This window comes from Condylura cristata, unplaced genomic scaffold, assembly GCF_000260355.1.
Source record: "Condylura cristata isolate star-nosed mole 26May11 unplaced genomic scaffold, ConCri1.0 scaffold00006, whole genome shotgun sequence".
NCBI lineage: Eukaryota > Metazoa > Chordata > Mammalia > Eulipotyphla > Talpidae > Condylura > Condylura cristata.
This window is the reverse complement of record NW_004567107.1, coordinates 15,575,581-15,601,386: the sequence shown is the minus strand read 5'-3', so window position 1 is coordinate 15,601,386 and position 25,806 is coordinate 15,575,581. Positions and strand designations below refer to the sequence as shown.

The 25,806-nt window shown below is 43.7% G+C and overlaps 2 protein-coding genes across 2 annotated transcripts; both read right to left on the bottom strand.

Annotated features, from left to right (window-relative positions):
* Window positions 1–11,856: 11,856 nt before the first annotated feature.
* On the bottom strand, window positions 11,857–15,622 carry LOC101633917 (major urinary protein 4-like). The gene is made up of 7 exons (XM_004677950.2): window positions 15,448–15,622; window positions 14,989–15,125; window positions 14,224–14,297; window positions 13,659–13,769; window positions 13,244–13,345; window positions 13,011–13,056; window positions 11,857–12,111 (listed from the first exon to the last, which is right to left on the bottom strand). Exons 1-7 carry the CDS (start codon window positions 15,550–15,552, stop codon window positions 12,105–12,107), a joined length of 582 nt encoding a protein of 193 aa, XP_004678007.2. The 5' UTR covers window positions 15,553–15,622; the 3' UTR covers window positions 11,857–12,104.
* Window positions 15,623–16,673: 1,051 nt separating this feature from the next.
* LOC105853325 (zinc finger protein 37 homolog) lies at window positions 16,674–25,566 on the bottom strand. Its single transcript, XM_012721541.1, has 3 exons — window positions 25,445–25,566; window positions 24,988–25,128; window positions 16,674–17,336 (listed from the first exon to the last, which is right to left on the bottom strand). Exons 1-3 carry the CDS (start codon window positions 25,542–25,544, stop codon window positions 17,212–17,214), a joined length of 366 nt encoding a protein of 121 aa, XP_012576995.1. The 5' UTR covers window positions 25,545–25,566; the 3' UTR covers window positions 16,674–17,211.
* Between the last annotated feature and the right edge of the window lie 240 nt (window positions 25,567–25,806).

Below are 25,806 nucleotides of genomic sequence, written 5' to 3'. Positions count from 1 at the left end.
AAAGCCCACACAATCTCAGAAATGATGCAGAGTTGTTAGCCAGAATGAATATGAATTCTACCCGCCAAAATGGCCTTCCAGAGGAGATTGTGCGGGGCTGGGTGGGAAGAAGATGTGAGCTGAAAGGAGCCAGGGACTGGACCTCTGCCTGAGCGTGGAAGTCAGAGGGGCCTGCGGGGAACCCAAGGGCCAGCTGCAAAGAGGACAAGTCCAAAGGCAGCCAAAGATAGTATCAGCCACGCATGGAGCTGTCTGTCCTCCTTACTCTGCAATCTCAGAAAGGCTAGCAGCTGCCCTTAGGAATCTGAGAGGGGCAAGTGGGGAAAAGAGGAAAAGACGCTTCCTCTTAGTGAGTCCCACTGCAGTGGCTTCACCCACGGGGAAGGGCAGAGACCTATTTTTGCAGTGAACACATAATTGTTTAGGTGAATGTATTGCAGTGGCCATTCTAATCTCAGAATTAAGATTATGTTTATGACTTAAAGTAACCCCTGGCATATAAAGCTGTATGGTTAAATGATCCACAACAGATGAGCACACTTTGTACACACAGAAGACAGAGAGATTTCATGATCGTTCTCTTCCTCTTGGCTTCAAGTTTTGATCTTATCTTCCTTGGCCTGGAGCCACCTGTCACGCATGTGCTTTCGGGATTGTGGACCAGCGGGCTCGGCCTGATCAGCCAGGAGAGACGCACAGGCCCTGTCCGTGCTAAACTTGCACAATGCCCCACAAGAATCATTTATTTTGGAGGGTCATGTACTCGGAGTGGAAAATGTATTAATACCTGAGCTACTTTCATATTAGGAATTATAAACATTTCATTATGTATCATGAAATGTATTTAAGAGAAAGCAATCTGTTGAACAGGAGTTCTTACTTTCTGATCAGGTATCTGAAAACATTCAGTTCTCTATACTTTAATGGGCTAATTCATATACAGAGCTTTGATTGAAATACATAGTCTCAAAGCAACAGAAAAAGAGCTCAAGTTCAGTATTTCTGTGTCAGGAATTCCTTATCTATCTCCTTTGTTTGTGCCTAACAAAAGCTTTTAAGAACCCTGGACTTGGTAGATCAAGGTTCCACACATATTAGTGTAGCTGCTGAATCAACTATTACAATCAACTGTACAATATAAGGAATCATCCTCTCTTTTTCCTTTCTTTTTTACGTTTGACAAGATGGTTTATTAGGAAAAGGAAAAAGAAAACAGAGAGATACCTGCATAGTCGCAGGCAGGCAGGAGAGCTACCAGGAATAATCCCCTTAAAGCAATTCTTTCATCATCTGCACTAACACAGGCTTGATGTTTAACAATTAAGAGCCAACATCTCTAAATATCCTTCCTTTGCAAAAGCAATATAGTTGCTTCTGAAACTTGCAACGTAAGTATCTTGATTACACATTAAAAACATATCAGAATGCACTTGTTACAGAAACTTCAGAACAGAACTTCTTATAAAAGCAAACAGAAACAGGATTGTTTTTGTTATTGTTTAGTCCTCTAACAAAGTTATGTATAAGCAGTGTTGATGAATACCAGCCAACCCTGGACCTCCCTGGTGGTGGAGGGGTTAAATCTAAGCGCTATCACTGCCTGGGCCTGAGTTCCATCCCCTGCCAGGGAGGTGGCCCACATGGCACAGCAGACCACTCCTGCCTCCCCGCTGCTCCCCTGAGCAACGTATTTCAGTCCATCTGCCTGTTCTGCTCCCCACCCGGTCTCTGGTGAATCCACTCACTCCATACCTCTGTCCTACACCCCAGTCCTTATATCCATAAATTAAATAAAAATAGATCTTTAATTTTAAAAATACCAGCCAAACTTAACTCTAACTCGCCACAGCTGAACCCAGGATCGCCTGTCTCAGCCCATTACCGTCCACGAAGAATTTGAAACATTTTCGATGACAGCCTTTATTTTTCCTGTAGTAGTCAACATTTGTGGCCCAGACAACACAGCTTCTGGGGTGCCCTCTGATTCCACTTTGGGATTCCTTTTCCATTGTCACTTGGCACTGGTGTCAAGTTTCTTATTCACAGCCTCAGCGGTGAGGGCTGAAGTGTCAGAGCACCGTGAGCCCACAGACGCTTCGTCTCAGCGGCCCCCATATTGGTGATGCTTAAGTTTATAACCAGCAGATGGCGCCATTGTAAAGTATATTTTCAGCTCCGCATTTAACAAAGCGACCGGCCCAGTTGCCCGAAAATCATTCTCTTTGAGCACCAGGCTTTAATGGATTGGGGGCTCCCTATGTCATCTTGATGCATGCTCTGTGATTCATCTTCAAGAAGCCCAAACATGGAGGAATCAAAAGACACAAGATTATATTAGACATTTAAATTGTGGGTTTTCACCTTGATAGGCTCATCCATTTACAATCACCTTTCTTTTTAGTGCTCCATGGTGGTGGAGAGCTTTGGGGGAAGGTCATAGTTATAATGTATCATATGCTATATTAATATCAATTTGGCACTGGCGTGAGTTTATCTGAGTTTAAGTCTTCATTTAGTTAGTAATTCTCTATAAAAGTTGATGATCCTTGTAATCATTTTCTTAACTGAGAATTTTATTCATACCGCACATTACTTACTTTCAAAAATGACTCATCCACGAAAAAGGCCAAAAAGAACAATACTATTCATTAAATAATCATGGGGATTTGGCTTTGCAGTTGGACTAATGGCAACTGCGACGGTGTGCTTTTAATTCTTTCATCTGGGTGGAAGCTCTTCTTGTCCTTATCCTGTTACTTTCCTACCCGTGTGTTTTAGGATTTAGTTTATAGACCCCGTGACCAACATGGAACTGATGGAGACTTCACACCGCTTCGAGATCTCGAGCTTCAAACAGAATGCAAAACACTAAATTTGACATTGGGTCCTCTTTCTCTGGAGGGATGGTTTCCGGTGTCTGTGAGGGTGGCGGTATATAAATGTTGGGTAACCAAGGTGTAGATAGGAGCAAGCACAGCTAGTTCGTCCCAGGGGGGACCTTGAGACAGTCCCCCACACCCCTCTTTCTTATCAGTGGCAAGCTGACTTTGCTCAGGAAGTTATTTGTCCTGCTTTAAAAGCTCATCTCCTGAGGGCGAGAAATTGGAAGGAGGGTGGGAAGAGCACAGGTGTGTGATGGTTCATGGGTGCATTGGGGGAGGAAATTCTGTGGGGTCTACGCCTGAGGGGGGGCGGAAAAAAGTAAACATTGTTCAAAAATGAACACTGGCCCTCCCTGGTGGCCCAGCAGGTTAAAGCACAGCACTAAGAAGCTAAAGCCACTTTTGCATGAGTTCAATCCCCTCCCCGGAGGTGACCACATGGCCTCTCCTGACCCGCCCGCTGCTCCCCTCAGCAGTGTACTTTGTCAGTCGGCCTGTTCTGCTCCCCACTCTGTCTCTGGTGAAGCCTCTCACTGCCACTGCACCTCTGGCCTGTACCCCAGTTCTGTATGCATAAAAAAAAAAGAAGAAGAAGAAGGAAAGGGTAAATTGTAATTAATCTGATGAAAGATGTGAAAGGTTTGTTATGGCCCTCCTAGGGGAATTCCCTCACTTACAAACAGGTTCATTCCATACTTGTACTGGAATCTTTATTTTGCATCAGTTAATATTTAAAATTGAAAAGAACTTAGATATCAATCAGCCCTTCTATGGATAAATTCATGCAATGGAATACCTCAGGGCAGAGAGATTTTATTTTTCCAAAAGGGTTAGACAGTGAAGATTTTACATTTGCCTCTGTTGCGACGAATCACCTGTGCTATAACAGTTCAAATAACCCTCCGTAATGTCAACACGGAAGGGTGGCTTTGACCCAGTATCACTCTGTTTACAAAAAACAGGCATGAGTGGTGTTTTTTCCTGCTCTGCTTTGCTGCCCTCTACTCTGAAGTGGTAACAAAAAAGGGACTAGATTTCCTGGATGCATGTGGGCAAATCTTACATCATGACTGGTGAGGGAAGGACACGTACAGCGTGTCTCGACTGATTCAAGCTTTATTTCATGTACAACACACTGCATCTTTTTCAAGGGGTTAAGCAAAAGGCTTAACACGGATGGACCAAGGAAACCGAAAATGAGCCTTTTTACAAGCCTGAGTCACAATTTAACTCCAGAGCACCAGTATTTTCAAGGGAGGCTGAACCATCGCCCCTCACAGCGTGGCTGCTAAAAACTGCAGACCTGACCATCCCCTTAAGCCCGTGGCTCAGGGCCTCTGCTCGCGCTCCATGTACCCCGGTCATGGGCTCCACCTGCAGCCTGAGTCGGGCTCTGAGTCCAGCTGAGGGCAGGAGGAGGGTATTTAAGCAGTGTAGCCCCGCCCACTGGCTTGTTAATCCTCGGCCTTAGCAGCTCAAAGGACAGAGAGGTGAGCTCCATCTGTTGGCAGTGGGGTTCCTGGTGCCTGGGAGACTACAGAGAGGTAAGCCCAGTCCACTCCCATGTACTTCCTGGCATCATCAGTCAGGGTGCTGGCGAGGGTCAGGCCAAGTGACCAGCTTCCAGCCGGCGCAAGACACACTGGAAACTCAGCTCATACCCAGAAAGCCAAACTCTGAACCAAAAGAAATGTCTTTACACTTTACACACCACCAACCAAGCCAGTGGGAAAGGCGCCCCAACCCCAGCTCCCTGAATGGCAGGAACGCTGGGCTTTTGTCAGGGTGAGGGGATGGGAGGGAATGCAGAGTCGCATTCCAGGCTGAGGGGGTCCCAGCGACTCAGTCAGGGGCCTGGCTTTCCCAGCTGGGTGTGTTCTCAGCGGGTGGTAGGTGTTGGTTTCTGAGGCACTGTCCCCCAGAGGGACGCGAGGATGTAACACAGTGTTCCAAGGAGCTAGGAATTCAGGTGGAGTAAGTTAATCGCAAGGCGAGGCTAGTGGGAAGAGACCAAAGGGTGTTTACACTTGACTTCCACCTGCTCCACCATTTAATGCTGCAACACCAAGGGGATTTGTGACACCACATCAGGCCAGCATGTTGTCTTGTTTGGGCCACACAAGCTTAGCATGACTTCACATCAAGACGTGCCAGGTAGATCTCTGGCGCCTGGTTTTTCTTGGAGAGAGTGAGGTACGCTAGCGGTGTTCATCCACAGTAGCCGGGATGCCCAGCCACGGGACCCCAGCAGCCTGCTTCCCCTGAGATTCAGTTCCTGTAGCTCTGAAGTTGTCATTGGCCCATTTGTGCTTAAGACCACAACCCAGCTACAGGAAGAGGCTGCTTCCTCCCTGAGAACCTCCAGTTATGGGTGCCATAAATTGAGGTAAAACTGGCCCTGGTTTGGATTCTGTATACTCAAAGGCCCGTAGCCGGGATGTGTTGCTTTGCCAAGCACATGGGAGAAAGTTTTTGAGCACAAAAGGGAGACCTGAGTTGGAAAAGAACTGAGAACTGGAAGAGAATGTTTGTTGTCTGGGGTGAAGGATCACCCTGCACTTCCTCCTGATGGGCGGCCAGGTAGCTAGTGTGATCACTGAGACTTCCTGTTCCATCTCCTTGACAGGCACAGCCAATCAGCAAACCTGAGAGCCGGGTAAGGAAGGTAGGACAGAGGGCTAATATATACTGGGTTCAGAGGCTCCTGCATGAGGTGACACCCGACCAGGGTCAGGGGTCACAGGTAGTAAGTCATTCCATTATGTGGGGGACGAGGATTTCAGATAAAAGGAACAGCAAGGATGAGGGCTCACAGGTGAGACCGTTCTCAGTGGGCGTGAGGAAAACCGTGGCCTGACTAACTCAGGCTTAATGGACACCAGGGTGAGGGAGTTGTGTCAGGTGTGGGAAGCCTGGCAGGCAGCTGGGTAATGCTCAGCGCTGCTGGCTGGGCCCGAATTCTAGGCCAGGCTGTCATGGCCCAGCTGATCCTCCATGTCTGTCTCTACCTAGGGCGAGCCAGCCTTTGTCTATTAGCCTAATAACCAAAACAGATCCATCATCATTTTTTTTAAGCAACAGAAGTACTTTTCTGAAATGCTAAATTTGAAGAACAGCAGCTACTATCTTGATAGGCCTTTTTCCAGAAGTGGATGCTTTCAACTCAAGGTCTGTTCTGGTACAAGAGAATCAAATGACAAAGCCTTGTACGCTAAGAATAGAGACGCATCTGTCTTCATGGTTGTCCTTAAAAACTCTAGAAGAACCGCAGGGTGTCCTGGTCCTGGCTAGAAGTTGGACATATAACTAAATCTCCACATTCAGGAGTAATTTTTTCACGATGTTTAAAGAGGAACAGTAACAGCACAAGTTTAAAAAAATTTCTCGACCCCACAGTGACATAATTTATTGTCCTTGCTACTGATGACACTTTGGTTCAATTTGGCAGACTTGTTTAGTTCAGGTAAAATGTAGCACAATAAAATAGTAAAAGCACCCTGGGTAAAGGTCATGGAAAGGGGGTGGGCGGGCTTCTCTCCACAGAACTAGACAGTAAATGTTTTAGACTTTGCAGGCAAAAAGTAAAATACATGTAGGTACTAATCAAAGAATTAAAAAAATTCTAATTTTTTTGTACATTGAGTATATCAATGGGGCATAGAATACAGGTCTACTAATGAGAAGAATAGAAATCTCTTTTTGAACAACATTTTGCTTAATAGGTTGAAAATGAGGGTCTCTAGTACTACATCAGTTGTGAATATTCTTTGTTCTTGGTCCACACAAAAATATGGATTTGGCCTCTAGGCCACAGTTTGCTAGCTCTTGGTATAGAAAATACAGTTTCAATTGTATAGTATTCCTGGCTGAAGTAGTAAGTAGAGTATAAAATATAAAAGATAAATATATGGATTTGAAGAAATAGGCGTTATATGACCCATCTGCCACGTGTTAGCACTAATTTGATTATAACTAGTCAACTATTTCATTGTGGTTTTGAGCTAAGTCAACTTACAAAAATGAACATTTCTCACTGGTTTTGGTCCAGAAAGTCCCGTGTCAGACTCTGGCCTTGAAAACTAGAGACTGTTTGTATTGCTTTAATTCATTAAATTGGTGATTTGTTATAGCCAAATTGGAAAATTAATACAGGGTTCATTTTTCTATCCACCTGGATGCCAAGAAAAAGGGGCGATGAGAGGCTTTACCAGAGACAGAGTGGAGAGCAGAGTAGGCAGACTAAGGAAGTGCACTGCTGAGGGGAGCAGTGGGCAGGTCTGGAGAGGTCTGCTGCCCAATGTGGGTCACCTCCAAGCCTGAAGGAGGTGGCTGGTTTGCAGTGCTGAGTCCTAACCCGTTGCGCCCCCAGAGAGGGCCCACAGTTTCATTTCTTGGAAGTATGGCATATGTAATCGCTTGAATAGCCCTAATTCACTCTTGCCTGATTTGGGAGTATTACTCTGTGAGGCTCTTTGAAGCTGATTTACTTCCCTGACTTTAATTCTTATTCTCCTAGAAAAAAAGGGATCCACATTACCTACCACCATTGTTGTATGTGACCTCAAAGGTAACCACCATTAAATTAAGAAAAAAATGGAGTGGGCAGGGCATAAGGGCCAACCTAGAAAATACCAGCTTCCAGGCTTAAATCTGTCCTGATAAGATTTGGTGAGTGTGGTTAGCTGCACACAGAGACTCAAGAGGCAAATAATGACAGAAGTTTACTAAGTTTTTGAGGAATTTGCATTGCCAAAAATAATTCAGTTCTGGCCTCCAGCAAAAGCAGGTGACCTGTTAATCCTCAGTCTTTTCAAGCCAGCACAGCAGGAACTAAGTTGTGACCACAAGGCTAACAAGAGCTGCCCAGAGCCAATGGTCACAGAAGACAGTGGGTACGTGACTATATCTCCAGCATATTCTTGTTCCTTATCACTGGCAACTTGGCTTTAACCAAACAGATAAGAACAATGTTGGTAGAAAAAAAGGAAGATAGAACTGGGTTCCCGAGTGACTGCCTGGAACAGAATTGCCATTGTGGACCCAAGAGAAGTAATCAGGCGGTAATATAACCAGGCAATTTATTCGAGAGTAGAAGTGATGATGGGGGTGCATGACCAAGGGGCATTCCACATTCCATGGGGTGGACCATCAGAGTCGTGACATGGGGGAAAATTTTTTTTTTTTTAAAGATTTATTTGTGCACACAGAACTGGGGTACAGGCCAGAGGCTCAGGGGCGGTGAGAGGCTTCCCCAGAGACAGAGTGGGGAGCAGAACAGGCAAATCAATGAAGTACACTGCTGAGGGGAGCAGCGGGCGGGTCAGGAAAGGTCTGCCGCACCATGTGGTCACCTCTGGGGCAGGCGGGAATCGAACTCATGCTGCAGTGGCTTTAGCTTCTCAGTGCTGTGCTTTAACCTGCTGTGCCACCAGGGAGGGCCCGACATGGGGGAAATTTAAAAGGACAAGTGGGAAAGAGGTCTGTCCTTGTGAACTGTACTTACCAGACTTTTTTTGAAACAAGCACAGTGAGAGGCCAAAGTTCTCTTTCAAGACACCCACCGGAAGCAATAAAATCACCATGTCAATCATTGTGTCCACTGGCCCAAAGGAATGGATGGGCTTTTGGTGTGGTCCACGTGTGTGTGGACCAAGGAAACCAGGTGAGAAGGGAAAGACTGAAATATTAAGTCCTCAAATACTCATTTGAAACAAACCTCTGTCAATGAAATATTGCGCCCTAGCCTCATTCTCAGGCTGTGACACACATCTACATACCCCCACTTCATTCTTACCACTTACTTTCAATAGTCTTTAGGGTCTCTTGTCTACTTGGAGGTAGGAGAAAAGCAGGTTGTAGAATAACCCATGAAGGAAGGGAGATTCATCTGTATGCTAAAGTGTAACACAACCGCTACTAGGAATGAAATCACTGGGCTAAAATCAAGATTGTGAGATCAGCAACGCGGTGCAGCAGGCTGAGCTTGTCTCGTTAGGCCATTTCCTTTCTGAGTCTTAGTTTCAGCATCTTGTGCTAGGGACAGTCGGAGACCACATTGCCCAAAAAGTCCTTAAGGTCACCTATCTTGTCTTTAGACACAGGGCTGCGAGTTGGGGCTATTATCTGGGGATGTTTTTGTTCTTTGTGGTCTTTGAACTGCTGATTCAGTCTGTTTAATTTTCACCCCAAAGTCTCAAGACTGCAGTTAGAGACAAGATGAGTTTGTTTGGCCCAAAGCAGGTTCCATAACACCTGACTTGGAAAGCTTACATCCGACCACTCAGAGGAAAGAGAAATGAACTCATCTCCATTAAGCTGGATTATGCTGGATCTCTGTCTTGTAGAGACCTAGCTACGTGAACGAATGAAATGTCCAAACCGAGACACTGATCCTTCTCCACTAAACTAGTTCCTCCAGGAGACTGCAGTTAATTGCAATTCCAGTCTTCTACTTGTTCAGCCGAAATCCTTGGAGGCACCCCATATCCTAGCCCCTACAGGAGTAAGCCAGGCCTTTGTGTTTGTGATTTTGTGTGGCCTTCCCAGAATGCCAGGTGGCATGTGAGTGTAGTGGCCAGTGTTTTGGTCCTTACAGTCTTAAACTCTTGGCCAAAGACCACCAGGGATGTGTAGATGGACTGGTGGGCGTGGGGGAGTTGTAGCTAGGGAAAACAAGGGAACCACTGGAGTCTCAGGAAAAGAGTGGGAAGAAGAACCTACTTGAGGATTGGGGGGACGGAGGGGGAGTTTAAGGACATTCTAGCTGGGTGCTGTCAGATAGTGGGGCCAATTCTGTCATTGGATATTTCAAGAAATCTTATAAGACATCCAGACGTCTAGGAGGATAAAACTAATTGATAGACGTGGCCACCGTCACTTTAGCCTAGAGCAGCGTCTGCTTGTGGACTGCAAAGTGATCTTGGTTATACCACCTCAGAGTAACCGTGTCTGATGCTGATGTTTCAGGACATTGTTTACGTCCAATATAACCACCCAGCCTGGAGCATGGGTCTCAGTCCCCTGTCACTGAACTGAAGCCAGCTCCAGGAGAGCAGGGAAGCCCCTCAGAGGTGGTGGCGCCCCCTTTCAGAAAGGCTGCTTTCTGCGATTCAGCCCAGGGAAGAGGCAGGACCTCATATTCATTCTGGGTTCTGGCTCCGTCCCCCACTGCTCAGAGCTCTGTGTCTTCAGCTCCATCCCTGCCTGGCCAGTGGGAAACTTGCCCTCATGCCCACATGGGTGAGCCTACAAGCTGGGCCCCCAGAGGTGGAAGCTGCCCTGGCCTGCTTCCACACCACTCCCGCTGTCGGCTCTTTCCTTCCCTTCGCTGTCTTTTCTGTCCTGTCCTCTGACAAGGACCGCCCTGTTCTGAGCTACAGACCTCTCACTCTTTGAGTGTTCTCAGCATTTCTTCCCCAGTTGCAGGAAATGCCTGATGTGGAGGGTGGGTTTGGGGGAGCCCAAGCTGTCCTCTTGACCTGGGGGACCTTTTGTGCCTCCCTCTGGGCTGCCATCTGACATGTGGCACTGCCCAGCGGCTCCCTTCATCACCAAGGCCTCTTGGCTCGCCGGTCACTGCTGATGTTCTAAGCAAACACGAGAATGAGTCACAAGCTGTTCCAGCCTTGAAATGCCAACACTTAAAATGAGAGACACCAACAGGACTTTCCAAATAGCTTTTTGCCATAATCCAGCAAACCAGGCCAAGTGCTTAATTCAGGAACAGTAAATTTATTTATTCTTTTCTTCTGGGGGACAGAGTAAGATATGGGGGATGTCAGGTGTTTACTTTGTGTCCACGATGCCTGAGTTTTTTTTGGCGTGACCTCCACCCACGTGGCGCTCTGCCCCAACTCCCTGTAATGTCTGCCCTGTGCAGTGTTTTACCTGTGGATGTTGGAAAAGGTTATAGTGAATGAGGATCTTTACTTTCCCTCTCTCCTATGCCTGTAAGGTCCCCAAAGAAGTTGCTCAGTTAGCCTCCTTGCTTGCTGCCTCCTGACTGTACCTACTGCAGAGTATGAATCTCCATATATTCCCAGGAGAAGGGAGCAGTGGCTGAAGGAGGTTCCCCGGAAGTGTGAAAGGACCTGACTGTCTTGTAAGACAGGATAGAGAGCAGCTGGCGTTTGGAGTCATGTCCTGAAGCAGGTCAAGATGGTACTGGCCTGAGCGCCGTCTAGCTCAGGGCCCCTAAGAATTCTAGGATGGAGAAATGCAAGGCAAATCTTATATTCTTCTTCTTCTATTTTTTAAAAGATTCTTAGAACAAGAGTGTCGGGTTTATTTTTTATTTATTTTGTAGATGAACTGGGGTGTAGACCCAAGGTGTGGGGGGTAAGGGGATTCACAGAGACAGAGTGGGGTGCAGAACAGGCAGCTCGATGAAGTACACTGCTGAGGGGAGCAGAAGGCGGGACAGAGAGGTCTGCCGTGTCATGTAGTCCACCCCCCTGTCTGGCTGGAGGTGATAGCACTGAGACTCAACCCCTAGGCCACCAAGGAGGCCCAAGGCTGGTATTCTTTTTTTTTTTTAATTTATTTATGCACACAGAAATGGGGTACAGGCCAGAGGTGCAGGAGTGGTGAGAGGATTCACCAGAGACAGAGTGGGGAGCAGAACAGGCAGATCAATAAAGTACACTGCTGGTACAGAGCTCTGCTGTGCCATGTGGTCACCTCTGGGGCGGGGATGGAACTCATGCAGAAGTGGCTTTAGCTTCTGAGTGCTGTGCTTTAACCCACTGCGCCACCAGGGAGGGCCAAGACTGGTATTCTTATAACTTTTCAAGTCTCTAAAAAGTAGCCAAAGGGCAAGCAGCGCTCAAAGGCTCTGAGAATGACTAAAAGGTGGACACTAAGCTCAGGAAAGGTTCTGAAAAGCTGGAACTGAATCAAGGGTGCAGGCCTAGGGATCCCCTCATGCACTACACCCCCTGTCAGGCCCACAGCCTCACACACACAGGAGGCAGCATTGCGGGGCTAATCATTTATTGGTGGTAGAGAGGGAGATCTCAATGGTGGCAGTCTTCTCCTGCATATGGCCCAGAAAATAAAAATTTGGAGAAAACCTCTGATTCTCGGTGAGCTGATGATGCTTGCTAGACAATGAGGAAAGATCCTGGAGATGCAGATGAGTATCTTCACATGCAGTTATGAGGGAGACGAGATGGCAGATGGCTGATCTCGCAGGCGGTGCAGAACATGGCAGAGAAGCGCCCACTAGGCACTAAACAAACCGATGAAAAAGAGAACACAGACGTATGAAGCACTTCTCGGACTGAACTAAGGACAAAGAAAATGTCTATCCCAGATGGAAAAATGATGGAGAGATAAATGCCAACCAGCACTGTAACCTGTGCTGTGGGCTAGACTGAGGGTGGAGAGTAAATACTTTCTTTTCTACTGCTGCTCCTATCTTAAGCTCCCCTCAGTCTGAGGGAACAGTCCCTGAGTCTGTTGGAAAGAGAGAGGACGCCAAGGAGTATCTTAGCATTGTTTCTGCCACTGTCAGAGCAGGAAGTCTGAAAATTTATGCTGAATGGAGAATGATGGCAAAAAGCCATCATTCACTTTTTATTAGATGCTCACTTTACCTAAGCCATAATCACCAAGACATTGTCTGAATGCTGGCCCACAATAACTGAGATGAGACATGAATGAGAAACTTGGCGTCTATTTTCCGGGTTGAAGGACAACCAGGTTAGACCGTTCTCTGCCCAGATGAGATTATTTTCCCCAAAGCTCATAAAGAGTGTTTCCTATACTCCCCCTTCAAGTCCAGATTTCGAGCTCAGCTCACAAGCTCCCTTATCAAATTCCTTTTTTTTTTAATGCATAAAGAACAGGGGTACAAGCCAGAGGTGCAGGGGAGGTGACAGGATTCACCAGAGACAGAGTGGGGTGCAGAACAGGCAGTGGGCGGGTCAGGAGAGGTCTGCTGCACCATGAAGGTCACCTCCCTGGCCGGGGGTGAAACTCATGAAGTGGCTGCATCTAGCTTCATAGTGCTGTGCTTTAACCTGTTGCGCCACCAGGGATTGCCCTACCAAATTATTTTCATCACCTTTGGGTACAAACTACTAACGCCTCTGGAGGCCACCATCCCATGCACCAGAGACCACCAACCTGGAGGTAAGGGCTGAGCTGCTCTCCCGGGCCTGGAGACAGCGATCTGTGGTAACAAAGCAGAGCAGTCAAACGCCAGGTTCAGGGTGCTTCCCAGGGAGCCCAGGGGTTCTCCAGGTTAGGAAAAAGGAAACTGGGTATGGGTGCGTGTACACACATACACCAGTGTAATTCCTTCTCCCTTAAGTAACCTGGGAATTCAGGAGGAGAAAGCCAGAGACGGCTTGACATACCAGTTAGAGTTAGGTCGAGTACATTTTCTGCACCAATTCCATTTTTCCCACATATTTCTACAAATCTTGCCTTGAGTTTAGAACTTGCATTTGGTTTTCGACCTATGAAAAGAGCAACAGCATCTTAGGTATTGGCCACTTGGGCTCATGAGAGAGATGGGGCTCCCGCGCTCCTGGATGAGGCAGGCACCTGCTGGTGTTTGCATGGGGCATAACTGTTTACATCTGACAGCATTAGGATGTCCTGCCAGCACAATGAGAGATTTACTCATCTGCCCCTCGCTGAGCCTGAGAGATACCAAGGGTGGCATCTGACTTCTGACAATGAGGGGCATCCCAGGGTAAAGAGAGGACCCCTGAGTCTTGCTCCCCTTCTCGCCTACACAATGATGAGTGTCAGAAGGAAATACTTTACCATAGAGCTCCATCGTTTGGAATGTTTTGCCATTGTTGCTATTAAAGAGATGAAACATGAGGTAGTTTATATAGTCTGTTTCAACTATATGAAATAGATTGTATCCATCATCTGTGGAGGAAACAGAACACAGCTCAGAATGTGCTTGGGCCCTGAGAGGCCAGGAGCCCTTACCTACTTTCCCTCATAGAAGAACCCAAGCACATAACCTGGAAGAGATTGAGGGGCGATACCTGTTCTATTTGTATCTTCTGGGTTTCAGAGAGGTAACTTCTAGAGGAAAATGATAGATTGACTACTGATGGCAGAAAAATTTAGCCACAGCTCAATCCACCTTTGCTCATCCTCCCTCAGACTCTCTACCTCTGTCACAACCTCTGTGAGACTTTGACTTTCACACACAAACTCCTCCCAACTTCAGGATATTGGTTATTAGATGATTCCCTTTATATTACCTACATAGGCATTAACCAGAATTGATCAAATTGCTGAAGATTCTGGAGCTTAGTAAATTTCTTGCAGCTGAAAATAGGTTCTAGTATACGAACTCCATTTGTATACTTACAGTCAAGGGAGAATTCACCGTTGTTTTCTGTCTTGTCACAAACCATAGGAATTTCAACACACACTCCATTTTCCCTGTGAAATCAGAAGGAAATGATGCCAGGAGGCCTGACAGGCGACCCTCACAGTCTATCCTACCTTGGATCTCTGGTTCCACTTAACTCTTGAATATTTTTTTTCATACAATTTGCAAAGAGCTCTCTCATAGTTCATTATTTCACTTGGTTTGATACTTTGACAGAGTCCATCACCTCTACTACCACTACTACTATAACAACTTGTCTTGAGATCATTAGCTGAGAGCTTCCCATGTGTAAAGCTCTCATAAGAGCTTTATAAGCATGACCTTACCTGGTCACAAAAACCATGAGTTATCACCCTCTTTTTCCCAAGAGAAAATTGGGGTGGAAAGAAATGAATTTTCTTGGCTATATAACCAGTCAAAGAGATTCAAGAGAGACAGGCTGTTGACTCCAAATCCTATGCTCTAGACCTATGCTGGACTGTCATGTGACATGATCCTCCTATAGTTCTATCCTTTATCGCCTCTATCCCACTCTAAATTTATTCCTGTTACCCATCTTCTCTCTGACTTTAGAAAAGTCCGAGCTTGAAGAAACGCTGGATGAGTACCAGATGGGAGCTCTGAGTTGGGATACACAGCCAGAAGGTGTGTATGTGTGTGTCTGTGTGTGGGCGTGAAGAGGCCCAGGGCCATCCCCAGTCTTCTACTGCACACTCCCCAGGTACAAATAGCCACACTTACTTTGCATGATAGACAAGGTACAGAGTACCATTTTGCCACACGTCCATGGTTTTCACAAAAACCCTCATGCTACCATTTTCAACAATCTTATCCTTCTGGTCGGAAGCCAAGAGAATGGAATACCAGTTCCCTGTAATCTGCAATACACAAGTGAAATAATTGGGTGAGAAGAGAGGAGGAAAGAGGATGTGGGGCCAGGGCTCAAATGATGTGAAGATGGAATGAAAACTCCAACAATGGAACCCCCTGAGGGCCCTTTCCACCGACTGCAGTGAGAACAGAAGTCGTCCAAGATTGTCATCTTTTAATGCAGAGCTCTTATCTTTAGTTCTGGGTCTGAAACCACCCCTTATATTTACTATGTGGAGGATTCCTGCTCCCCTGTAGGTCCAACTCATGTCAGAACTCCCCGAACCACCTCCCTGAAATGGAACATCACCAACTTCCACCAACTCTTACCCTTGAAAGATCAAAGTTGCTCGTCACAACCGGGTTTTTTGACTTCCGGGCAGAGACGAGGGTCAGCCCCAGACACAGCAGGAGCAGCAGCAGCAGCAGCCTCATCTCGTCAGGACAGCTCAGTCTCCACAGCCCTGGGGTGTGCCTTGCACTCCCTGTGCCTCAGTCTATATATCTGTGGGGTCTGGAGCTTTGCCGATGGCCACCACCCTTCCACCTCCCACTCTGTAAAATGACCTGTCTCCTCACTGGCAGGATCCCAAGGATTGTTCGTGCCCTTTTGAAATCTGGCATCTCTTTGCTTTTAGATCTACTTAGTGACCTTAAATTCTCAGGGTACATGAAAAAAAAAATACTGGATGCATTAAAGTGTGTCTGTCTGGAAGCACATTTGGACTGTGGATCTGACTTGGAACCAAAAAGTCCATTATGTTTGGCAGGAAGGAGTGTAGCCCAGATATAGAGGAGGGGGAGGGGATGGAAAGGGGTTTGTTCCCTACTCATATGGTGTATGGATTAGGTAAGTTACTCCAGAGCACTGCCTCAGAAACAGGACCTGTCTCTAGTACAGATGATCGTCCTACTACAAAAGATTAAAATAGGTTGAATAAAGTCATGTTGAATAAAATAATGTCTTAAAAGTAAGTATGGTGACTAGTGATCGGTACACTTTAATTGCCTCTGTGTTCTCGGAACTCCCCCCCCCACCCGTGACCTTCTGATTCCCCTCCGTGAGTGGTCGTGTTTGGTCACTCTGCAGCAGAAATCTACAGAGACAGGGAGCTGGGTGTGCGGTCAGCCTCATTCTACGATCACATGAAATAGCTTACTTGGGCTAAGTCTAGATCTTTGTGGGTTAGAAGAACAGGTGATGCTAAGGAATGCGCCACCCCCACCCCCACCCCCCAGTCTTCCCCAGATCTCTGTAATGTCCATGCCTGGATCTGTTCTGGCTCTTCTAGAGATGAAAGGAAAATCATAACATTTTTGATGAGTAGCTTGGAATGCAGTGGAAGGAGGCTGAAGTTGGTGAAGAGTGGGAGATCAGTGCATTTCGGTCAATCCTGTTCTGCTTCCCCCTCTGTCTCCGGTGAATCCTCTCACCCCTGGCACCTCTGGCCTGTACCTAGTTCTTGTATGCATGAGTAAATAAATTTTTTAAAAAATCTATAGAGAGGAAATGATCAGATAATTGCGGGCTTAATTGGATTGGCTCTAAGGTACAATTCAATGAAAGGTTTTAAACAAGTAAAGGACATGTTCAGATTTGAGTATCCAAAAAAATCACACTTACTGCTGTGAGCTAGCATGGAACGAGATGGGTCAAGAGAGGGCACTCTAGTGAGTATCCTTGTGCATTTAATTTGGTGTGTCTGTATTCCTGATATCCAGATTCCTAGAACAGAACTTCTTGATCAAGAATTAAGCACATACCCCCAGATACCTATTCAAGTTACTTTAATATCACCTCCTTGGAGTAGGGCCTTCTATGACCTTACTGTCTCAGGTCTTCTTTATTGGTACTTCTATTTCTCTTGGCACTAATAATGCTGGATATGGTCTTGTGTTTGTTTACTTTTACAAAGTAAAAGTGAATTTTCACCTGCCTTTCCAATGGAGATTGGACCTTTTCTTATTCCCCACCATACTCAGTGCCTAGGCTAGTGCCTGGCATAGTAGATACTAAATGAAGATTGTTTGAAAAAATAATTACCCTCCAAAAGCCTGCACAAAGTTGTACTTTCAGCAACATCATGTCAATTTTCAAACTTCAGATGTTAATCTTAAAGCCAGCTTAAGGTGCAAAAACAATGCAGTCACAGGCCCGGTCAGGTTCTCCTCCGTTAACGCCAGTTCATTCACTCCAGTGGAGACCTGATAAGATACAACTGAAAAAGAAAATGTTCCTTGAGAAAACAGGAGTGTCATTATGAAGCCCTGTCTGATTGCCTGGATATAACCAGAAACCTCCCTAAATACAAGGTCAGAATGAATCTAGGTGGATTCCTTCCCAGCAGAGTAAAACGGAAAGGCCGACGGCCATCTCAAAGAATGAATGAGATCAGCTGTTTGTCACAGGGAGTGCAGGGAATGAATGCCACAGTTCTTCACAGCAAATGTTTCAGACATTCACCAACAAAACAGATCCCTCTAGAGAGGATGTGTGTTTCAGGTAAGCAAAGAACTGACTGTCTAGAGCCACCAAGTTCCTAGGTCAGTTTTCCTGCAATGTCCTGCCAAGTTGTGGATACTCTACCCCTCTTTGAGTGTTTGCCTGACTGATGCCACCACAATCAAAGGTCCAAGCGCCCCAGGCTGTCTTCGTGACTCCTGCTCCACAACCCAAAGGTGAGAGCTCACACCACTGACCTTTAAAAGCTGGGATGCTTTGCCAGGGCTCCGGCAAGGGTCTGCAAGCCCAGAGCGTCACCCCCAACCAAGTAACCGACCTCTCCAGCCTCCATCTCCACCTTTCTTACTGGCTACGGCCACCCGGCCAATCCACATTCACTCCCCTGCCACCAGGGTGGAGGAGAGTCGGGAGCTGAAGACCCTCTCCTTGGCCCATCGGGAGCTAGAGTTAGGGAACAAACTCACCAGCTCCACTGGGAAAGGGATGCACCATACGGAATGCCCAAACCAGGAAGTACACGTTGCCCGCAGCCGCCCAAACTACATTTCCCAGCATGCTCTGCAAAGCGAGCTCAGGCGATGCTTGGGAGTTTCCAGGTTTGCTTTGCTTGCCTCCTTCATATTACTCTATAAGGATCCAATACTTTATTTAATCAGTTAGCTAGCAATTTCTCTGTTTTCTGACAACATAGTACATCTTGATTATATGTCATAGGATATATAATCCTACTCCTAGAAGGATTGCCATTTTGTGGCTTGATGCATACAGATTTATGTTTGAATAGGATGTTGAACAATGTTGACTACCAAGACTTTATTTTTTAACTTCTCTTAATTATATTTAAAATCTTGATTTGGTTTTTCAAATCCTGTTTTTTTTTTTCCTTTATACAAAGCACAGCAATTTAGACTCTGGAAAATATATTGGGGACAGCAAGAGAGGGATGGGGGGAGGGAAAAGGGCATGGTACTGCAGTTTTGGTGTAGGGTGAGTGAAGTATGGAACGTATGGAGGTATGACGTACTCCCAAAATTAGATAGTTATATAAACAGTAGGCAGCTCAGTACAACTGAGTAAACTGTGTTTTAACAAGTCCTTCAGGCAATTTTAAGCACACTAAAGTTTGAGTATCATCGATTTAGACTATATTTCTATTCCTTTTGTTGTTCATCTACAACAATTTTTAGACATTTCCTCACTCATTAATAACTTTTAATCATTTTTCACAGCACAGGATAACTTTTAGCATTCATTTCAACTGTTCATTAACACCTGTATTGTTGACTGTTTCAGCCTGGCACAATTCCAGCCTGGCCAAGAATGCAACTGTTTTATCCTTTTAAAAAGTAAAGAACTTATACAGTTTTGGACAGTGAATTGCATTCTGTGCAGTATCAGACTTTCACTTGGTAATGCACTATGGATTGATTTTCATGCTGTATTTTATTTGCCTGAGCAATAAAATTGACTTGAAAATAAGGGCACAAATCCATGAGTTAATCTACGCACACACACACAATCTCTCTCTCCATTCTCAATATCTACATGTTTTTGTTTCTTTAAAATAAGAGAATTGAAAATCATAAGGAAAGCAGGAACTTGCGTGCGAAATAGTTGCAGAGATGACATTTAGCCACATATTTGCTTGTGCCCATTATTACGCTAGATTAATATTTAGGTTCAATATTTATTGAGCAAATCTGAATTTGACTAGACAAGTCTTACTCAAATGTTTACCCTGACCAACAAATGAAGTAATGTAGTAAGTGTGCTGTGAAAATGTAAAAGGTAAAACATACACCAAACATTATTCTTACCTTGTATAACAAAGCCACGTATACAAGTTATCCGCCTGTAACATTTTAGTGTAACAATTAATATTTAAAAATAGTTCAGGTGTATTTTATCATGACTCAAAAGTAAAATAAAAAATGTAGCTAGGCAATGGAAAATATGTCCCTGTGCCAACCCAAATCAACTCAGTCTTTCCAGATGCATGTGTAAGAATTATTCTGAGACCATGTCTAGAAAGAGTTCACTAAGACCTACTAAGAAAGAGCGTACTGATTCATTAACCATCAGGCAAGAACAAGGAGTAGTGGTGTTTGTTTCAGTGCATTTGAAAACCCAGATAGAGGCATTTGTGTGAGGCTCTAGAAAATGAGATAAAATGTAGTGACTGTTCAGAAAATCACTTTGAGGCAGACAGAAGAAGAGTACTAGGCTTTAGATGTAATTCATTATTTTAATGAAAGAACTTGTGTTTGCTAGGAAAAATTTTTGTGAATTCAGTATAAAAGTTAATACTACATACTTTAATTCAGCATCATTCATGAATAGGCATAGAAACATCTTTTCAAACATCATAGAGTGACTCAGTGAAATTTTAGGGTTGGCTTATGAGCTTTAAAAGGATTTTATATTGTGAAAAATGCATGTCTATGCTAAAATAAGTCACAGTATATAAAATAAAAAGGGGTTCTCCCTCTCATCCTGGACCCCACTTCTTGTACTCCTATGTCTAACTGCTACCACTATTAAACTTTTCAGTATTTTTTTCAAATGAAGTTAGACGCATACAAATAGAGACAAAGGAGATAGGCAAACACACACATATCTGTATACAAGACGGAACATACTATTGATATATATACATGATTCAGCAAACTATTTTTTCACTTAATAATTGGACATTATTTCCTACCAACAGTATGTATCCTGAGGTGTTCCTTTAATTTGATTTTAGTTTTGTTAACATTTTCCCATAAATTGTAACCCTCTTATAAAATTTTATGCTGATGCAGAAGCTAACAAACATATAAGAGGAGAATGATAACATCAAAGCTGAGACTCACTCAGTGGCCATACACAATTACAATGTCAACAACCAGATGTGTAACTTCAGTTCTCATATGTGTGATTAAGAAACAACACCCAGACAGCTCAGGAATTATTAGCACATGTAATTTGTTTCTCTACTGCTCTGATTATTCACCTTATTCACAGATTTTTAAAGGCCTGATATTTCAACCTGAACATATGGGTCACTTACAATAATTGAATATTGTTAGAACATTTTCTATAAAAGGTTGTACATCAAATTTAAACTCTCCATACAATGCTTCCATGTACAGATTCACTTTCAAATTATTTCATGTATAATGAGATGTGATTAATTGTTAAAGACATCCTAATAGCCATTACATTCAGAACATTTCTGAGATTAAATAAATACCTTCAGTTCAAAGAAACTACTTCTCCCCTTAATTTTACTCATGAGATTTCACTGAATGAGTTTTCACATGCTTGGTAAGAGATGCATTTTGTTTGAATGCTTTCCCACATTCACTGCATTCATAGGGTTTCTCTCCAGTGTGGGATCTCTGATGTATAACAAGTTGTGATTTTGCATTAAAGGCTTTTCCACATTCGTTACATTCATAGGGTTTCTCCCCAGTGTGAGTTCTCTGATGTACAATGAGATGTGACTTTTGACTAAAGGCTTTTCCACATTCATTACATTCATAGGGTTTTTCCCCAGTATGAACTCTTTGATGTTGAGTGAGGCCTTCAATTTGTTTGAAGGCCTTACCACACTGACTGCATTCAAAAGGACTTTCACCTGTATGAGTTCTCATGTGGTAAGTAAGAGATGAGCTATGTCCAAAGGCTTTTCCACATTCACTACACTTATAAGGTTTCTCTTTAGTATGAGTTCTTTGATGTATAATCAGGTGTGACTTCTTGCTGAAAGCTTTCCCACATTCATTACACTGGAATGGTTTCTCACCTGTATGAATTCTCATATGTTTAGTGAGGGATGAGCTATACTTAAAGGCTTTTCCACATTCATTACATTCATATGGTATTTCTCCTGTATGAGTTCTCACATGCTCAGTAAGAGAAGAGTTATACCTAAAGGATTTTCCACATTCTTTACATTCATAGGGCTTCTCACCTGTATGAGATCTCACATGTTGAATAAGGTTTGAGCTGTGTCTGAAGGTTTTCCCACATTCGGTACATTTATAGGGTTTTTCCCCAGTATGAACTCTTAGGTGGTCAGTGAGGGCATGTTTATGACTATGGGCTTTGCCACACTGAATACATTCATATGGTTTTTCTCCAGTGTGAGTTCTCTGATGTACAACAAGGTGTGACTTCTGACTAAAGGCTATCCCACATTCATTACATTCATATGGTTTCTCCCCAGTGTGAATTCTCTGGTGATCAATGAGTCCTTGCTTATGGCTGAGAACTTTCCCACATTCATTACATTCATAAGGTTTCACTTTAGCTTGAGTTTTAACACACTTAGTAGGAGATGAGCTCTGGTTTGATGACTTCTCTTGTTTTTTTCCAGTTTGAATTCTGTCCACCTTAGCATGGGAGGAGCTATGATGAATGAATTGTTCACGTTTCCTGCCAGTTTGAGTTTTTTCTTTCTTTATGTCAGATAAGCTATGGCTAAGTGATTTCCTGTGTTCTTTTGTTATATCAGTTTTCTTTTTTGCATAGATTTTTTTATGGCCAGGTAAATCTAAATTCTGTTTCAAGCTCTTCCCTGGTGAATCAAATTTGAGTAGCTTTTTTTTTGAAGGAACATGTTTTGTGCTTGTATGTTTTTTCCCCATTGGACTATATTCATGGCCTTTCTTCTTAGTGAGAGTTTTTTTCTTGAATGCAACTTCCCTACAGAGTTTGCTTTGACATTTCTGGTGACTTTCTAGTTGGTTGTTATCTTGCTGGACTTGTTCTAGAAAGGAATTCAATAAGACACACTTGTGAATCTTTGTACTTTTGTTTGGGAGGAAAGTTTTGGTGTTGAATTCAAACTTAGTATCCCATAGTGAATGAAATACCAGTACAAATCTCCCTATCCTCTTTACTTGGGGTGAAAGTGCTATAGTAAAAACAGGAAAAAATAGTGATTAGACATAGTTTTTAACTCTAAATACAACTTTGCAACCTGGGATAGAAGAAAAAATAAACATGAATAGCAAATAGGTGACGTTAAATAAGCTTGTGATTATATTAACAGTTGATGCTTTTTAGGTATACAATATTGTGATTTACAGAAAAAATACACACACACACACACACACATATTTGGTCATTCAGATGACCAAAACTTACACGAGCTATGCAACCTCTGTCATCAGACAGGATCCGGATGGAGGGGAATTGCTCTGAAAAATCAGACTTTCCACGCTAACTTATGTTATGACCTCCCTTTTTTGTATAACCGTAATATCAAAATATTCTGAGCAACTTTCAGCTTACAATTGGACTGCCTTGGCTGCACAAGGCCTGCCTGCCTTGACAAGCAAGCACTGCACAAGGGTGAAAAAATTCCCCTGAAGTCAAGTGACTTGACTACTGACTGATTAAAAGCAAAAGGGCTGTTTTTGCAAAGTCTCACTGCCGGAGGGAGGATAACCCAAATCTTATCATTCTATTATCTCACCTAGCCTACTATTCAGCTTTTTAAGAATTACTCAAACTTCCTATTGTTTGGCCTTTGATGTGGAAATTCATCCAGGTTGCCTGTTTTTAAACTAATCAAGTTTTCCACCTGCTACACCTTAAAGGAATCCACAAAAGTCTTCTGGCTAGTTTTTCAGGATTCTACTATGTAGTCTTTAGATAAAGAAATCCACCTATGTCTCCTATTCAGAGATTTGATTAGCAAGGAATTTCCTCTTCTGTCTCCCAGGATGATTCAGGCAGAAAAACAAAAACCCATTAAGTAGTAGATAAGGTTTAAGGGACTTCTATCTTAGTTGATCTCCACTATAGTAATATTAGTCATAAACTTTGTGCACCTATGTACTTGTTTTTAACCTTGATTGATTTTGGAATGTTATATCTCAGCTAAAGGGCAATACGACCGACCATAAACTGTTCTTAGGGAAAACAAAGATGATTGTAATCTCTCAGCCCAGTTCCTGTGCTGATATCATCCCACTACTTACTCCTAATGTATAAAAATAAACCTCTGCTGAAGGCAAAGCAGGAAGACTTGCACCCAACTCTGACTCCCGTGTCTTCCTCGCTCCCCTTTCCCCTTTTTCTCCCTTTCCCCCTTTTTTAGGAATCTCCACTTGCCGACACCTTCCCACCTTAGGGTTCTGCCTGTCTTGCCTCCAGACACCTCAATAGTTGGAGCTGGTCTCTGACACAAAACATATTTTTCTTTATCTGCAGTTCCTAACAGCTCATGATAGCCTTGGAATTTCTTAAGTGTAAGGGGTAGTAAAGGTTTCTCTTGTTTTATTAATGAGTTGGTTTTGGGGGAAATACCTGAGGATGGGAGTTGCTTACTAGGGGAACCAATGTGATTAGAGGGCAGAACTGGTCTCCTGAGAGAGGAGAGGGGGTAGAGGCTGAGTTAAATTGCCTGTGGCCATTGAGTTAGTCAACCATCCCAATGGGAAGACATCACCATAGAAACCAAAAAGGAAGGGTTTTGGAGAGCTTTCAGGTTGGTAAATATGCAAATATTTGGGAAGAATGGTAATCCTGAAGAGGGTATATAAGTTCTTTGCCTTTTCCTCATACCTTGCTCTCTTGAAAGCTGAACAATGGAGAGTGTGAGGAAAAACAGCCATAAAGAAGGGTTGGTTAGACATTGGAGGGGCTGGTACCAAAGGTTTGTAGTCCTGGTGTTCACTTTTTTCCAACCATAACTGGGGTGGTGTGGAACACAACAGTGTATTATTTCCTGTGGGAAAATTATACCTCCCAACCTTGTTGCATTGTCTTTGAATCCTCCCTGTGGAAAGATTATATGTTAATACCTCTTTTGATCTCAGAAACAAGCAGGTGATCTGCCCTAACCAGCAGAATGTGAGCAGAACAAGACCACTTCCAATCAGTGATTTTAAAAGTTATCATGGTCAATCCACCCATTCATTCTTCTTTCCTATGTCTTGAGACCAGAATTTGCCAAATAGGCACTTTTTGTTCATTATATATAGATTGCCAAATGAAGATAATGTGGAATAGGGTTGAAGTCTGAGTGAGACATAAATCTTCCTAGTTATAAGTCACTAAGATGTTGGAACCAGTCCTTACTGGAGCATAACTTAGCCTAAGCTGACTGATACAAGTGTTATAATCAAATTCCCATAAATTAGATGACTTACAACCATTGTGAAGCTCTGACCTTGTGGATAGATTTCTTAAAAATTCATTTGTACACAGAGTCACAGGTGGAATAGACATAAGAATTCCAAGGTCAGAGAATCTTTGGAGATTGACCTTCTCTTCCTCGAGGAGATTCTGACAGTTTTCTACTGCTACGTCTTATTAAGAAAGAAATGTCTGAGATCTTTTGGAGTAATTTAAGAATAAATTATTCTTTAAAGAATTCCAGATTTGCAACCAAAAAACTAGGGACTTACTTCCACTGGTTTCTATTTGCTTGGGTGTTGCTATTTCACTTGGATCACCTTGACCTTGACTAGACCTTTTCTTCTTCCCCAACCATGGATCTTCTCCTTTTTCCAACTTGGAGATCATGTCTGGTTTGGGAGTTTCATATCCTGCCCAGAGATATGGTAGAAATAAAGTATTAGAACAACAGCCATCCCAGAAATCAAGCTTTAATTTCAGCATCAGAGCCTGTAAAGGACAGACAATACATTGCTTCTGAAAATTCATAATGCAGATACCTATGAACCTCATCTGTGCTCTCCTTCCATTTTGGAGGCAGGGGCACAAATTTCTAGCCTAATGCCAAAAAGGTATATAACTCTTTGATCTGTAAAAATCATAAAACCCTTAAAAATCAAGATCAGACTGATCAAAGACTTCAGAGAGAAGGTATGAACGAATTGTGAACTCTAAAGGAACCCTTACCCATTGAGGCTAGGCTGCTGTAGTTCTCCAGCATCACATCCTTGTACAGGTTCTTCTGAGCCGGATCTAGTTGCTCCCACTCCCTCTGGGTAAAGGCCATCGTCACATCTCTGAATGTTACCAATCCCTGTAACATCATGTTCCTGTTCAGTCTAATGTCATTCACATTAGTGAGTGATTTGGACAAAATAATAGCAACTTGTTCTTACTGTGACCACTCATTGTTGATCATACAAATATGATCTGTATGTAGAATGTCTTTAGGCAACTTTGCAAACTTTTTGAGAAATTAAGAATCATGTTCAGAAACATCCCTGTTGTGCATTGAATGCTTTCAGCCCCCACAATTCACATGTTGAAAC

Bases quoted from the DNA above. Each gene is read 5' to 3' on its own strand.
- LOC101633917 (XM_004677950.2), bottom strand. From the start codon at position 15,552: ATGAGGCTGCTGCTGCTGCTGCTCCTGCTGTGTCTGGGGCTGACCCTC. The intron at 15,126-15,447 runs GTAAGAGTTGGT...TGTGTATTGCAG, and splicing joins GCAACTTTGATCTTTCAAGG to ATTACAGGGAACTGGTATTC. The intron at 13,770-14,223 runs GTAAGTATACAA...TTTCCTCCACAG, and splicing joins CGGTGAATTCTCCCTTGACT to ATGATGGATACAATCTATTT.
- LOC105853325 (XM_012721541.1), bottom strand. From the start codon at position 25,544: ATGGCCTTTACCCAGAGGGAGTGGGAGCAACTAGATCCGGCTCAGAAG. The intron at 25,129-25,444 runs GTAAGGGTTCCT...ATCTCTGGGCAG, and splicing joins CAGCAGCCTAGCCTCAATGG to GATATGAAACTCCCAAACCA. The intron at 17,337-24,987 runs GTAAGTCCCTAG...TTTCTTTTTCAG, and splicing joins GCAAATAGAAACCAGTGGAA to TTGTATCTTATCAGGTCTCC.